At 53.6% G+C, this 14849-nt stretch overlaps 3 protein-coding genes across 3 annotated transcripts; all 3 read right to left on the reverse strand.

Annotated features, from left to right (window-relative positions):
- Positions 1 to 805: 805 nt before the first annotated feature.
- STEHIDRAFT_87710 (Pkinase-domain-containing protein) lies at positions 806 to 6104 on the reverse strand. Its single transcript, XM_007310690.1, has 5 exons — positions 6029 to 6104; positions 5381 to 5891; positions 1819 to 4884; positions 1374 to 1762; positions 806 to 1311 (listed from the first exon to the last, which is right to left on the reverse strand). Exons 2-5 carry the CDS (start codon positions 5813 to 5815, stop codon positions 1290 to 1292), a joined length of 3912 nt encoding a protein of 1303 aa, XP_007310752.1. The 5' UTR covers positions 5816 to 5891; positions 6029 to 6104; the 3' UTR covers positions 806 to 1289.
- A 407-nt stretch (positions 6105 to 6511) lies between these two features.
- STEHIDRAFT_150739 (uncharacterized protein) lies at positions 6512 to 7381 on the reverse strand. The gene has a single exon (XM_007310691.1). It carries the CDS (start codon positions 6992 to 6994, stop codon positions 6734 to 6736), a length of 261 nt encoding a protein of 86 aa, XP_007310753.1. The 5' UTR covers positions 6995 to 7381; the 3' UTR covers positions 6512 to 6733.
- Positions 7382 to 8800: 1419 nt separating this feature from the next.
- Positions 8801 to 10696, reverse strand: STEHIDRAFT_142953 (kinase-like protein; the record flags this gene model as incomplete). The annotated part of the gene is made up of 5 exons (XM_007310692.1): positions 8801 to 9430; positions 9490 to 9560; positions 9617 to 9751; positions 9821 to 10189; positions 10262 to 10696. The coding sequence occupies 5 exons, from the start codon at positions 10694 to 10696 to the stop codon at positions 9199 to 9201; spliced, it is 1242 nt and encodes a 413-aa protein (XP_007310754.1). The 3' UTR covers positions 8801 to 9198.
- Between the last annotated feature and the right edge of the window lie 4153 nt (positions 10697 to 14849).

A 14849-nucleotide genomic window follows, 5' to 3' on the forward strand; every position in this document is an offset into this window, starting at 1 on the left:
CGGGTCGGACAAGTGTCGGAGGAGTTTCAGTGGCGATTGAAAACCCAGAGCTCGGCTTTTTCTTTGCCCTTCAAGCTTCAAATCACCTTTTCTGTGGTATTCGGACTCTCTGAGGTCGTGATAGAGGAATATGAAGTCATTTTGCGTACATAGCCAAAGTAACAGTAAGTTACTAGTCGCCTGTCCACCAGAACGCAGGAGAAGAGAGACAGAGTTTTCTCGAACCTGGTCTGAGGCCGCGCTAGTCCGTGGCGGGGTCTGGAAACCGGCGCGACTTCTTGTCCAGCTGAGTTCGACGCCCCGTTTTGTGGCGCCAACGCGTGTCATCGTCATTATCTAGGTTATGACGCGGTCGATTGAAGGGATTTGTCTGTCCAATGTCCCAGCCTCAGATTCAACTCTCGAAACCATTCGTCCCGCTGGACCGTCTCAGAAGTCAGAACCAATACCATTCACTACCCACAAAAGAACTCATCATGATCAAATCAAACACACGAAAGACAAAAATAAAAACGAGAAAGAGAAAGAGATGACTTGACAATCATTGAAAAAAAGAGAAAAAGAAGAGAAAATCCACATGTATGTATACGTACCTAAGTTATATAGAACACAGTCGAGACTCGACGGGGAGAGAGGGGGTACGGAAGAATGACTCGGACTCGATGGATCGATAGCCAATTAAACACAAACACAGAATCAGAATCAGGAAGCCGAAAAGAGAACATGAACAGAAGGCAGAAGGATGGGAGAACGAGATAGGGATTCAGAAAGAGGCCGGACAGCGGGCGGTTCGGGAGACGAGAGACTCAGATAGATGGGAAGGGAACGCTGGTTTATATAACAGACACAATGACAGGTAGACATGGATGACGTGAAACGAGCGGGGAGATATAGGGAGGGAGAAGAGAGGGAGAGAGAGAGACTCAGTGTAGAATGAGTAGGGTTAAAATGTAATTAGACATGGTGGCGAAGGGGGTTTGAACAATGACGAGGAGGAAGCAGAGGCCGAGAGAAGCTGGACAGAGGCAGAGGCGAGGACGGAGGGAACTATCCACGAACGATAAAATTGTATGACATGGCATGGGACAGAGGCGAGCCGAGACGAGAAACGAAACCATAGACCGAGGACGGAATACTAGTGAACATGCGGGGGAATCATTACGAATGCGGGGTATTGTAGTTGATACGAACAGCACAACACACGAAGGGGGGAAGAAGAGAAAATTAAACCAAGAGGCCACTCAATGTCCCGAGCCTGAATATTCAAGGTTAGATCGGACGATCTCACTTCACCGTTGGAAGTTGAGGCGGCTATACAACGCAGAACAGATAGTCAGTTTAGGTTCTCGCCTCACAGAACGGATAGAACTCACTCCCTAGCCATGTCATACAAGAACTTATAACTCCTCAAATTCCCCTTCAACCTCCTAATATCCAAACTGAACGTATCCGTCAACCTGTCCAGCCTCGTCAACTCCACCGAGAACCGGACTTCGTCGCCCGCGTCCTGGCTCTGATCACCGTACACGGTGATGCCATCCTGTTCGGGTCCAGACGAGGGAAGAGCGACGGTAGGTGAGGTGAGGCTGTTGTCTGGCGAAAGCGGATCGGCGCTGTTCTCGCTCTCGTAGAACGACGCGGAGGAGATACCGGTGGGTGCACCAGCTTGGGAGGACTGACGTCGCATGAGCAGACCCTTGAGCATCCCGCCCGCCGAGCCGAAGGACTGGCTGGAGGGCACTGGGAGTCCACGCTTGTCGACCTAAACAACAGTTAGCGAATGCGATCATACGCTGCAAAGAGGGCAAAAAAGCTCACTCCATTCGACGCCGCACTCCCCACCATCGTAAACGCCTGCAACCCATTCGTCCCCTGCGCCGCCCCACTCCCCGACGCCCCAATCCCCAACCCGACCCCGACGCCCACCCCATTAGCCAACCTACCCCTCTTCGCCCTCACACACCTAAACTTAAACTCACTCTCCACCTGTATCTCAATCCCCATCTCCTCCAAAACCTGCCTCACATGCTTCATCACCTCCGGCGGACTTCCCGTCGTCGTCGTCGTCGGATCCACCGCGCCATGATGCACCCTCAACTGCGCGGCGCTGTTACTGTTACCTCCGAGCGGCTTCACCGAATCGCGATACGACGACCCAGGGACGATACCCCGCTTCATCCGCTCCGCGAACGACGGCGTGGTATTGATGTACGTCGACGAGAACGACGTCTCGATCGAATTCGCCGCCGACGCGCTTCGCTGCGGATGCGAAGGTGCCGGTGGCCCACCATGTCCATGTCCATGTCGTGAACTGACGCTCCCCGCCATCGACTGCGACCCGAGCCCGACATTATTGCTGGTATTGATCGAGGTCGACGAAGGATTATGCGCGCCGGGTCGATACGCCTGTCCCATCTCTCCCGCTCCCGCGGTAGCGAGCCCGGTCTCAGGATCCGGTCCAGGGCCTTTACTCCTCGACCTGAACCACTGCATGACTTTCCTCGCCTTCGAACTACTCGCCTGCATCCCGCTCCCCACGCTCTCGTTCCTCTGCACCCCATACGGCGGGTCCATCTTCCCAGGCGTGGCATACGACGATGGAGGCGGCGCGGCCGAGAGCGGAGCCCTCGTGTACTCCCGTCCGCGTTTCTCCTCCCTGCCGGCGTCCTTCTCCTTCTCCTTGAACGGCGTCTCGACGCTCGTCGCAGTAGTCGCAGTAGTCGCCGAATTCCTCCCCTTCGACCTCGTCTTCCCGATCGTCTTATCCACCATAACCGTCAACGTATTCCTCCTACTCTTCTTCTCCTTCACACTATCCTTCTCCCCTCCTGCCCCTCCCGCAGTCGGACTCAACAAAACACTCGACTCCGTGCCCGTACCACCAACCTGCAACGTCGACGGCCTCCTACTCGCACTCCCATTCCCAGACGTCGCAGTCGAATACTGATCCCCTCCTCCTCCTCCCCCTCCTCCTCCTCCACCGCCAACCGCCGACCCATCCGACGGCACACGCGAGCTAATCCCACTCGCCTGCACATTCGACGTCTCCGTCCCACTTCCCCCACTCCCATTCCCATTCCCTGCGTTCCCGTTCCCACTCCCTGCATTCCCGTTCGCATTCCCAGCGCCGTTCGCATTCCCACCAAAGATCTTCCCAAACCCAATCTTATCAAGCGAGATCCCCTTCCTATGCCTTCCCTGTCTCGACGACACACTCCCGTTCGAATTCGAATTATTGAACTGCGCGGAGGACGGCGTGCCGGTCGTCTTGTCCTCAGTCGTGGGCGTGTATTGTTGCATCGAACCATGCGCGGGCGTATGTGGCGGACTCGCAGCGTCGATGGTAACGACCGGCGTCTGTGGGGGTAACATCTGACCATGACCTTGGGATTGCGAACCAGCAGACGGCCTCCTCGTCCTCGCTTGCTGCTGCTGCTGTTGCTGCTGTCCACGTTCCACCCTCGAACTCGACGCCGGCTGAGCCAACTCCTCCCCCGGCTCTCCATACTCCACCTGAATCGTATGTCTCATCCCCGCCGCCTTCTTCCTCCCGCTCCCCGTATTCGCCGCATTCGTATTCGTCCCCGTCCCATTCCCCGTCACATTCCCGTTCACCGCACCGTTGTTCGCGTTGGACGGCGTCGGAAGTGGAAGAGGAAGAGGAAGTGTATCCTTCCACGAGCTCGGAATCGACTGCTCCACCTCCGTCGGCGTAACATGTATATGTCCATACTGCCCCTGGTCCTCCTCTTGAAGCCTCATCGCAGCAACCCCCGGCCCAGGCGCGAACGGATCGTCCTCGTCCAATGGCGCATGCGACGGCATCGTCACCGAATTATACGCCCTGCGTCCCTGTGTCTGCTGTTGTTGTGGCGGCGGCGGAGGGGGCATCGTCATGGCCATATCGACCGGAGAAGCCGACGCGAACGTCTGATCCGCCCCCACCGACGTCTCATACAAATATTCCGTCTGTCCACTGGGTCCGGTATATACCTGTTCCCTCGTCGACCTGGACCTGCTCGTGCTCGCCGGTGCGACCGCGACGCTCGCATGCGGGAACATCTCTTTCGCGCGCTCGCTCTGACTCCTCGACATCTTCTCCTTAGTGTTACCGTCCCTGTCGCGGTCCCGATCCTTGGAAAGCGCCTCGTGATTCCGCATCTGTCGTTGATAAGCCAGTCTCTTCTGTCTATGCTGTTCCATCGCGATCCCCTCCAGCTCCTCCACCGATTTCTCGAAAAGATGCCGCCAAGGGGCTAACCACCGATGCTGCATAATCTCGCTCAGACTCGCGCGGCGCAGCGGATCCGGCTGCAACATAATGCTCAACAAATCGCGCGCCTCGCCGGATATGTAGTCCGGGAACGATAACGGGGTGTTGACGATATACTTGTACAACAAGTTAATATTATCTCCGTCCGGATTCGCCGGATCATCGTCGAAAGGCAGATAGCCCGCCAACATCGCGTAGAGTATGACGCCACAGCTCCAGATATCGACCGCGCTGCCTACGTAGCTTCCCTCGCTGATGACCAATTCCGGCGCAGCGTAACATGGCGAGCCACAGGACGTCTGCATGAGATCGTCCGTGCGATGTTCGAAACGGTTCGCGAATCCGAAATCGGTGATGATCACGTTTCGGTTCCGGTCTAGGAGGAGGTTTTCGAGCTTTAGATCGCGGTGGACGATTTTACGTTGGTGGATGTAGCCGACTCCGGAGACGAGTTGGGAGAAGAGCTTGCAGGCGTCTTTTTCTTTCAGGTAGCGGTGGGCGAGGATGTGGTCGAAGAGTTCGCCGCCGGAGGCGTAGTCGAGGATGATCCCGATGTACTTGTCCGTCTCGATCACGTCATAGAGCCGGACGATGTTGGGGTGTTTGAGCATCTACATTAGAAAGAAAAAAAGACGTATGAGATTCGAGGGGGCGAGAATGGGAGGCCAATTGTCCCTGAGGCAGCGTTCGAGATCTTCATAGAACAGAGAGAATACAGGCAACGTGCAGACGAGCGACGGCCGTAGAAGTTCGCCCCACGCTTTCGATCGTGCGCAATGGAAAGATACATCAGTATGAGAAGCGGCAGGCCAGCGATGCGTCACGTAACGGCCTTCCAGCGACGCTGCGGGAAGCTCTGTCTCAATCTCAGGGCATGAGGGTAAATTGCTCTTCGCAGTCTAGCAAGAGGTCGTGCTTGTGAAGACGGAGCCTAATGTACGCCGAGGTCTAGCGCACATCGAGAAACTTCCTGGCGGGAAAGTGAACGCTCGAGTGTAGATAGAAGCGTTGCACATAGCTGCCAGACTTGCCTCGGCAGACCGGATTGGACGCAAAATAGTCTGCCAGGCGGTGGAGTGGAAACGGAAAAGAGAAGGGGGGACGAACCCTGAGGACCTCGATCTCGCGCTCGACCTTGGACATGCGCACGACCGAGTCAATATTGTGCCTTTTGATGAGTTTCACGGCGACCTCCTCTCCCCAATTCGTATGCAGTCCGAGTTTGACCTTACCGAACTCGCCCTCTCCGAGCGTCTGGAGGAGGAGATAAGGGCCGAACTTTGGAATCGTCCGCCTGGGATGGTTGGCAGCATAGGCGAGCGCTGCGGGGTGGGAGTACACGTCGCGATAAGTCGGCCCGTCGTCTTGTTGTGCGCCGGAAGTGACGGTGTGGGAGGCGCGCTGTTTTCGGGACGAGGAGGACTGTTGGGTGGAGGGAGATGCGGGACTGGTGTTGGTATACGGTTGAACCGAGACGGGGCGGTTCGTTGGCTGGCGCGAAGGGCCTGGTATAGAAGGGTCGGGGATCTGGAGACTGTCCATGGCGGCGGCGGCTGCTGGTGCTTGTCGTCGTCGGCGTCGACGTCGGCGATGTCGCCTGCAGTGCTAAGATTGGGGGCTGGAGTGGGAGGGTGATGAGAGAGCGAAGGCAAGGCGTGAGTGAAGGAGAAATAATGAAGGAGTGTGGTTGAGAAGCGACGCGTGCCACATGGCACCGCGCCGGATTGGGCTGCACGGAAGCTGTTAACGACTTACGCTCGCTTTGTTGCCTCTGCTAGAGTGGCCTTAGTGTTACTGTTCTGTGGACGGAGGCGGCAAGAGAACTGGCGGGGTCTGAGAGAGCGAGGACGACGTCCGGAGAAGGCGCGCGGATGAACAACCAGAGGCGGCACGCGGCCCGATCTGCACTCCATCACTCGACTAAGCCATGCGTCCATCACTCGTCCTCTCCGCCCTCCATTCTCTTTTCTCCAATCTGTTCCTCGACGCCTGTTCCTAGCCCGCTTTCATATTCAATACCCTTGCCGCCCTCTGCCCCAACCGCCCGTTCCATCCCTTGGCATCCCGCCAAATCAAAAACTCCCTCGCATCCTCGGACGCGACCTCACGCGTGCGTCTCTTACTGATCTACGGCTGCCCCTTCTTCGAAACACCTCCGACGAGTCTCAGTCCGCTTACCTTTCCTCTATCCAAGGAGTCACCATGCTCTACCGCCGTCGCGTTTGACATTGACATTGACATCGTCTGAATCCTCCGAGGAGTCCACTGACGCCACGCCACACCACGCCTATAACTAGCCGTCGCCGCTTTTTTCTTCTTTTTACTTTTGCCGACCGACGTGATCACCACTACTGTCAACGTCTGCCAAAATCCTCTGACTTTGACTTGCCATCAAAAAATTTGAACGTCGAACGTTTTGACCGTTTTGAACGCCGACCGGGTTTGCTTCCGTGCCATTGATTACCAAATTGGTAGTAGCTGTTCAAATCTTTCGAACTCGTCGATCGTATCGACGACGACGGTGGGCATCCTAAGCTTAACGTTCAGGGCGTCCGATGGCACTGATGAAAGTCCTGCACCGTGGACGACGAGATCTGAAAGCCGTTCTCGCCAGTGCTGCTGCATACGTGCCCTCGTTCCGTTCTTCCTTCGAATTCCTTGTCCTTCACGAATACTACTACATATGGATCCTACAATCGGATATGATGTAACGACTAACATTGCCGCCTCTCATCTCCCTATTAATCTGTTGAGTTCCTAAGTTCCTGAGTGCCTAAGGTCCGCCGCAGCTCGGGGTTCGATTCCTCGCATCCGAAATATGAGATGTAAGTATGGCGCAGTACTTTTTCTTGTCGTTTTCTTTCTGTGTATCGTCGTTATCTTTCTGTGTATCGTTGTCGTTACATATCTTGGTGGACTCGGGCTGGGGGGCTGTATGGAGAGAAGACCGGAAGGCTATTATACGACGGTCTCGATTTCCTTGTCCTCCGAGTCCATGGATCGGTTGGAATCGATGGGAAGGTCATAGGATTCGGGTTGGTTATTTTCCCTGCCATTCAGATTTGGTACCCACTACAGGCTGTTGCATTGAATCTCATACTTGAATGCTCGCATGATAACTGTTGGACATCGACCTCAGGCTCGGTTGACGCGCCAGTGGCACACTGACACTGACACATACGTCAAAACAAAGACAAACAAAGACCGTGACACACGACAAAGACTCGGACACAAGATGATCGGGAGCATTATCATAAGTACGTAAGCACCAACAACCAACAACCAACAACCAACATGATCCTTCTGCGCCACTCCCCGTGACACTCAGCGTACTTACGAGGACCTCGCCCTTTAAAGTATACTCACGATCAGCCACTCTCGTCAAGTTGGGTTCCTCGTCAATGAAAGTATACGAGACCCATCGGACGATCGTGAATGCCACCACCAAACGAAATCTCCGAATAGCCTCTATGCAGGGAGCTCGAAAGCATCCCATCCGAAATACGATGCATTACACAAGGTGTGGCAAGTGATGCAGCGACCGTAACAGGAACGATGGAGCGATGGTCCGTATGTGCCAGTGAGTCATGTAGGTAAGTAGGTACTAGGTAATGAAATGCGAGGTCCGAGTCGAGTGGATGCGGCGAACGACATAAAGACGGAGACGAAGGATTGTAAGTAAGTAGTAAGTTAGGGGGGTCAGAGTACTTATTAAAAGGAGCGGTGGGATTAGAGTGTTATGAGTGGTAGGGGGGGGGGGGTAAAGAATTATAGGTAGGAGGATCGAAGAATTATAAGTGGGGGGATCGAAGAATTATAAGTAGGAGGATCGAAGTATTATAAGTAGAAGCATTGAAGTATTATAGGTAGGAGGATTAGAGTATTACAAGTAGAGGGAATAAAGTATTAGAAGTGGAGGGATTAGAGTGTTATAGGTAGGGGAATTAACTTGGGTAGGTAGGAGGATTAAAGTATTATAAGTAGGAGGAGTAAAGGATTATAGGTAGGAGGATTAGAGTATGATAAGTAGGGGGATTCAAGAATTATAGGTAGGGGGATCGAAGAATTATAGGTAGGGGGAGTAAAGGATTACAAGTAGCGGGAGTAAAAAATTATAGGTAGGGGGATTAAATAGTATGTATAGGTAACGATATCCGAAAGCTGACCGAGAATATTATAAGGGATAAAGAGAACTCGAGAACGAGACAATGACGACGATGACGATGAACGAGAGAAGAATAATGGAAAGGAAAACAACAACGAGAAGACGAATGAACGAGAGAAGAACAGTGGAAAGAAAAACACAACGACAATACGACACGACACATAACGATGATACCGAAGCTGGGAGGGATAGCAGGGAGAATTAAAAGGAGGAGATGTGTAGGTAACGATCTCGACCAGCGAGAGAATAACGAGACGATAGCGACGGCGGATAAGCAATATAAGTGATGACGGAGAATGTGTAGGTAACGATGCTAAGCGGAACGGAAACATTATAGTAGGGGATAACGGAGCTCGGAGAACAAGGGACCAAGGACGAAGGCGACGAGGGCTAAATAAGCAATGGATATAATATCGAGAGAAGAAAAACAAACGTACCATATCGAAGCCATCACCGTGACTGCCGGTGGTTTGCCTAGAAAAAAAGGGAGGTCTAGAGGCAAATAAGCGATCTGTGATTCCGCTAAGAAGAAATCCCATAGCATCAGGGTCAGCCCTACCAGCCCACCCAGCGCTAGACGAGTTGATAGAGATAACCCTAACACAATGGGTAAAGGAAATCCCCGGGACTCAGCCGGTGTAGTACTTCGCCCGTTGGACCAGGATGCTTGTATCCCGTCCCCAGACCTAATCTCCAGCCCAAGTTGATGTATATATCCACTAGTGTCCGTCGATGATGTTGATCCGTTACCGACACGCATCTACGTCTTCACCACCTTGACCGGGACCGACATCGTCCTCGAAGGCTTCGTGACATGGAGTGCTGGAGAACGAGCACCGCGAGTGTTGTTGTTATGAACGAGCTTCCTTGTCTGGGAGGGGAATGTGGTGGGAAGTTTGCCGGAAGGGAAGGGGCGAGATGTCGAAGACCGAGAGGCTGCAGCGCTGAGGAGACGAGGAGAAATACGTGTCGTCTTCAACGCCATCCAGTTACTAGAGAGAAACCAGGATGTCAGCGGAGGAACTGTGAAGAAAAGAAGCAGCGGGCTTACACGTTGCGTAAAATCGGGAGACCCTTGAGGGCGTCCATCCAAATGCGCTTCGAGGGGTCGAAAAGTAGAGCCTACGATACAGATAACGTCAGAAACAAAGTAAATAGGTGTGGCCAGGGTCGCTTACCTTATCCATGAAGTTGTATGCATGTTCTTCCCACTTCGCGTTCCATCCTTGAGGGTATGCCGATGTCGGGTAACGAGTTCGCTCTTTAAGGTCCTTCAGAATTTGCCCTTTTCCGGTCGCGGGGTCATACTTGGTCTGGTAAGGGAAGATGTCAGTCAACGCTGGCACAAAACGATACCTGAGAAAAATGGGTGATGGACTCACCAAACCGAACGCGATATAATGCCAACATGCGGCAAGACCGAACACGACCGTCGAATGGTTGGGCTGCCCTCCGAGGATCACCTCCGGGGCAGCACATCCGTACTCGTACACTGCTTGTGTCTTCAGAGCATCCTTGAATCCGACATACGAAGGAGCCGTAATGTCGCGGGCGCCGCAGAGATGACCGAGCGAGAGCAATCCGTCCTGATCGATGACGAATGCAGAGGGGCTCAGGTCGGCGGGGTAGACACGCTGAGAGTGGAGCTTGTCCAGGATCAAGACCATCTGGGCAAGGACGAGGACAGATTGTTGAGCGATAAATCTGCCGTTCGTTTTTATCTCTTGGGCCAGGGTACGGGCGAAGGGGCGCTAGAGTAACAAACGACGAAACATGAGCATTTGACCTCGAGGGGCAATCAACCAGCGAATCTCGAAACTTACGCGGACGAGGTAATGATGTCCTTCATCCTCGAAGGCTCGGATGATGCCTCCAGGGATGTGGGAACCGCGGTTGAAACTCAGGGAGAGCCGGATCTCCTGCATGAGAAGGTTGCGAAGCGTCTTCGAGAGACCTTTCTTCGTAATCTTCTCCAAACAAACCTCCGAACGGTTGCTCGTGAGGTCGTGAGCGCGGAAACGAGGGCCATACGGGCCACAAGCGACCTCCTTTCCGAGAGCGAGGTCGTTGATCCCATTGTCGACGGCGGTGGACGCGGAGCGTATCGAGCTCTTGCCAGAAGCGACGGCGGTGGACCCGTCACTCGTAGCTGGAGAAAGAGGGCATGTGTCGACAGGGGAGGAAGGCTTGCGGTTCGTAGCGCGGGTGAAGAGGGAGGAGAGGGAGAGGAGGGCGTTGGTAAAGATGTTAGATGTCATAGTAGCTCTGAGGTAGGTATGAGGTAGGTATGTTTAGAGCTCGTGTAAAAGATAGGTATGAATGTGGAGGTATGGGAAGAGGTGATGAGGAGAGAAATTGGACCGTACGTGCAGGCTTTTATTACCATCTTGTGTACGGGCAGCTGAGACTTCCTCGAAACAGCCCTCCATCCGTTCCGACACAACCTCAGAATGACCGAAGACTGCCGGAGTAAACGATCTGGTTCGTAGTACGCTTCCGTAGCGGCTAGGACGTGGCATCCAACAGAATACGATCCAAACAGCAGCGTGTCTTAACTTTCTCGACAGGTATCGGTTGGATGCTGGTCATATATTTGTCGGGCGAAAGATAAAACAAAATACTCATGGAGCAGTTGGCGATATGCGGGCTGCTAGATGGTACTCTAGCTTGGACAGTACGTGAATGAGGCCCGGTGGTGTCGATCAAGTGTCGATCGCCCATCGAGGAGGTTTCGGAGCCAGCCTGACTCTCGCATTCCGCAACATACTGTCTCTCTGGACTGACCGGTGAGCAAAAGAGATGACACAGTCCCTCGGATTCGATCACACTAAAGGTAGATTCGCGGAGTGCAGTCAGAGTGCTCAAGCATAAATTAGAAGAAAATCAGAAGCAGGTAGTTGCGCCAGATCGAACTGATCATACCAGTACCAGAGCCGCTAGATGCTTAGGAATGCAAGGGTCTAAACGACTGAAGACCATTCTTTTCTCTTTACCGATTAGCATTGCTAAGACTACAGCATTCAGTCCTCATGAGTGGCGGGCTCCGGGCGATATCGACGAATGGCAGTGTGTGGTAGGAAGCAAGAAAGAGGCTACGGAGTTGCGCCACACACCTCGTCGTTGAAAATACCCAACGTGAGAAACGTGGCGCATCGAGGATGTCCTCAAATTGAGAACCAACCTCATGACGGTCCCAGACTCGCTGTCTGAACAGATTGTTTCGGCTATATGTAGCGCACACCAAAGATCGCTCTATCACTGGAAGTAGGAAGTAACGTATCTATATACAAGTTCAAGTCATGGATTCAGAAAGTGTAAAGTCGTGACGTTCTGTGACGTTCTTGACAAACTCGAAAATCACGGTAACTGGTTCGGAGACCAAGAAGAAAATCAATGTAAGAGACAAACACACGCATATAACCTTCATACTGTCGCAACTGATTGATACCCGTATTTATGACCGCAACCTTTCGTCGTCTGCCCTTTCTATTTAGGCCCTAGCAGCAGCAGCAGCCCTACTTCTCTCTTCCGCCAAACTCAACTCAAGCACAAACCTCAGCTCCTCATCCTCCTCTTCTTCAATCATCCCAACATCAGAGTCTGTTTCTGCACCACCAGCGCTACCACCAACAGCAGAGGCAGCAGCTGCACGAGACGCAGGACTACCAACGTTCGTCACGGGGGCCACAACAGGCGACATGGACAACCTCCTCGCCCAACTAACACCACCTTGTTGCGGGAACGATCCCACAACGGAGCTGGTCCTCGAAACACCTGGCGAACTGCTAGGCGATCCATTCGCGCTATTGGTCCGACTCGTCAAAGGCGAGCTCCAGGCGTTGCGTCCACCAACTCCACCTACAGATGAAGAAGCCGAAGCAGAGGACTTTCTCGTAGGGGTGAGAATCCCAGACGAAGATACTGAGCCAGACGTTGACACGGGCGGGAAGTCTTGCGTTCGGGGAACGGGTACAGGCAGTGCTGACGATGCTGAGGAACCATCGAGAGTCAGAGGAGTAGGAGACAAGCCCCCTGCTTCCATCGGCTCAGGTTGAAAACGAGGTGATATTTGGATCTTGCTATTGGAAAGAGAAGGAACAACGAGCGGGAGCTTTCTTCCGTATGATGAGGAGATGGAGGAAGGTGTCCCGCTGACTGGCCTCGTCAAGGGCCTGATGGGTGGCGAACGAGACGATGTCGCTCCGAAGGGAGGGGAGGACGTTGAGGATTGTCTATTAGTAAGGCCAGTGGCGGAGATACCATCCGAAAGACCTTCGTCCATGTCCACATCGAAGATGCCTTCCTCGGTGCCGGCATTCGTACTTGGCCCGGGGCGATCACCAGACGCTGCCAGAATATCCTCCTGTCTCCGCTCTTCGTCACGGCTGAGCATAAGGACATATTCTACGGCCTCGCGTTCGCTTAGACCAAGCGTGGAGAGTGTAGAGGCTTGTTCCTTCGCTCTGTTCAACGAGCGCTTGATTTCTAGCGATTCTTCCCCGATGTCTTCCGCGCCTTCCGCGATATCTTGACGCATCTCATATTGTTCTGTTCGAAGGAGAACAATGTAAGTGACGGTTGATCGGCATAGCCCGGAGAAGCTGAAGACTTACGCTGCCACTTGGTCATGCCGCCTCCACTGCCCACGCCACCGCTCCTACTCTTTGCTTTACTCTTGCCCTTCCACCCATTTCTTGCTCCTCCGCTCAACGGGCCCACTCCCTTCCACGCAACGATCTTACTTCCAACACTTGCAACGAACTGATCTTTCCCGACCAATATCTTGCTCACACTCTCCGGCGCAACAGGAGCGAAAGACCGGACGGGTTTGAGGGTAAGAGTGTCGAAGACCTTGATATGACCACGAGAAGAGCCAGCGATTAAGATGGCATTGGTCGTAGAGACGGAAATAGAGGTGACGAAAGCGTCTGCGAAAGCGTCCATGCGGCGAGTGGCGGGCACTGTCCAATCTCCCGCCGATGGGGCGGATGAGAGGGTTGAAGAAGGCAAAAGCTCAGGTGAGAAGACGGGATTTCCATCCCAGTCGTAGACACTGATGCAGCCGAGACGATCGCCTACGAGGATGAAGCTCGCCTCGTCACGGCTCGAGGAGTAAAAAGGCTTGATAGATGAAATGGAGCCAAAATCGGCGTCGCCAAAGGTTATGCGCTCGACTTGTCCGGTCTGGGTATCGACCTTGTGGCGGTAGAAAGTTGCTTCATCTTGATAAGCGGTGAGGATAGAAATCCGTCCAGAAGGCTGGACGTCGAGGAAGAGAAAGGATATCTCTGGCTTGTCGGCGGATGAGCCGCCGTGAACCTGCGATGCCGGAGTACGAGGGGAAGGAGGTGTGATGTGGACCTCCTTTATCTGCGGTTGAACTACGCCAGGAGTGTCGAAGGTAGAGGCATCAAACCCGATGTAGACGATGACTTTGCCGCTCTGCAATCCGACGACGACGATTCCGTTGTCCAAGTCTTCGAGCACCTTCACGCACGGATCCGTAGTCAACCCAGTAACCGCCTTCTCTGATGTCCACGCGCATCCAAATCTCCTAACATTCCAGACCTTGACTTTGCCATCCGCTCCTGCACTCACACACGCCTTCCCATCATTCGTCCACACGACGTCGTTGACAGCTCCCTGATGCTCTTCTTCAACTTTACTCTTTTCCATCCTCGTCGCTGCTCTGCCACCACTCATCGTCCTCATATGCCAACTGACGGAGATCGAACCATCTCTGAATCCCCATACGATTCTCGCCGCCGCGCTTTCGGAGGCGAGAGCGCAAGCTGTGACATTGGGTATAAACTCTGCGTTGGGATTTCCGACACCGACACCGTGTAGAGAGCCTGTGGCATTGAGGAACCCCTTGACGATCTTGCCTATGGAGGGCGTGGAGCGCGCGACTATTCCGTATTGGATGGACGAAGATAGGAGCGCATCGTCGGACATCAGGTGGATGTCGGAGATGGAGGCATAATGAGGTATATGTGCGACCGTCGTGGCGCGACAGAGCTGCCAGCGTCTACACAACACCGAGAAAAATCAAGGCGATGATTTCGTTAACATACTGGCAGCAGAATAGGGAGAAGGAGCCCACACACCTCCTAAGATTATAACGAGAGACAAATTCTCTCTTCCAAGTGGCCTCTGCCTTCCGCAAAGTGATGCAATTGACATCAGTGAGGTCTGTCTCAGGACCTATGGCCAAGAACTGGCAGAGGAAAGCTCGATGCCAAGTATTATCGTCCTTTACGTGTTCGTACAGCTGTTTGTTAGCCCTCCCGAGAGCAAGAAGAGTTGCCGGGTCGAGGAAAGAAGTGATATGGGTGAGAGATTCGGATGGGAGTTGTAAGAGTGAGATACGGGGTACGTGAAGAGCGGAGCTGGGGGTGCCATGCTGGGTAT

The sequence above is a fragment of the Stereum hirsutum genome, assembly GCF_000264905.1.
Source record: "Stereum hirsutum FP-91666 SS1 unplaced genomic scaffold STEHIscaffold_21, whole genome shotgun sequence".
In the NCBI taxonomy this organism is placed as follows: domain Eukaryota; kingdom Fungi; phylum Basidiomycota; class Agaricomycetes; order Russulales; family Stereaceae; genus Stereum; species Stereum hirsutum.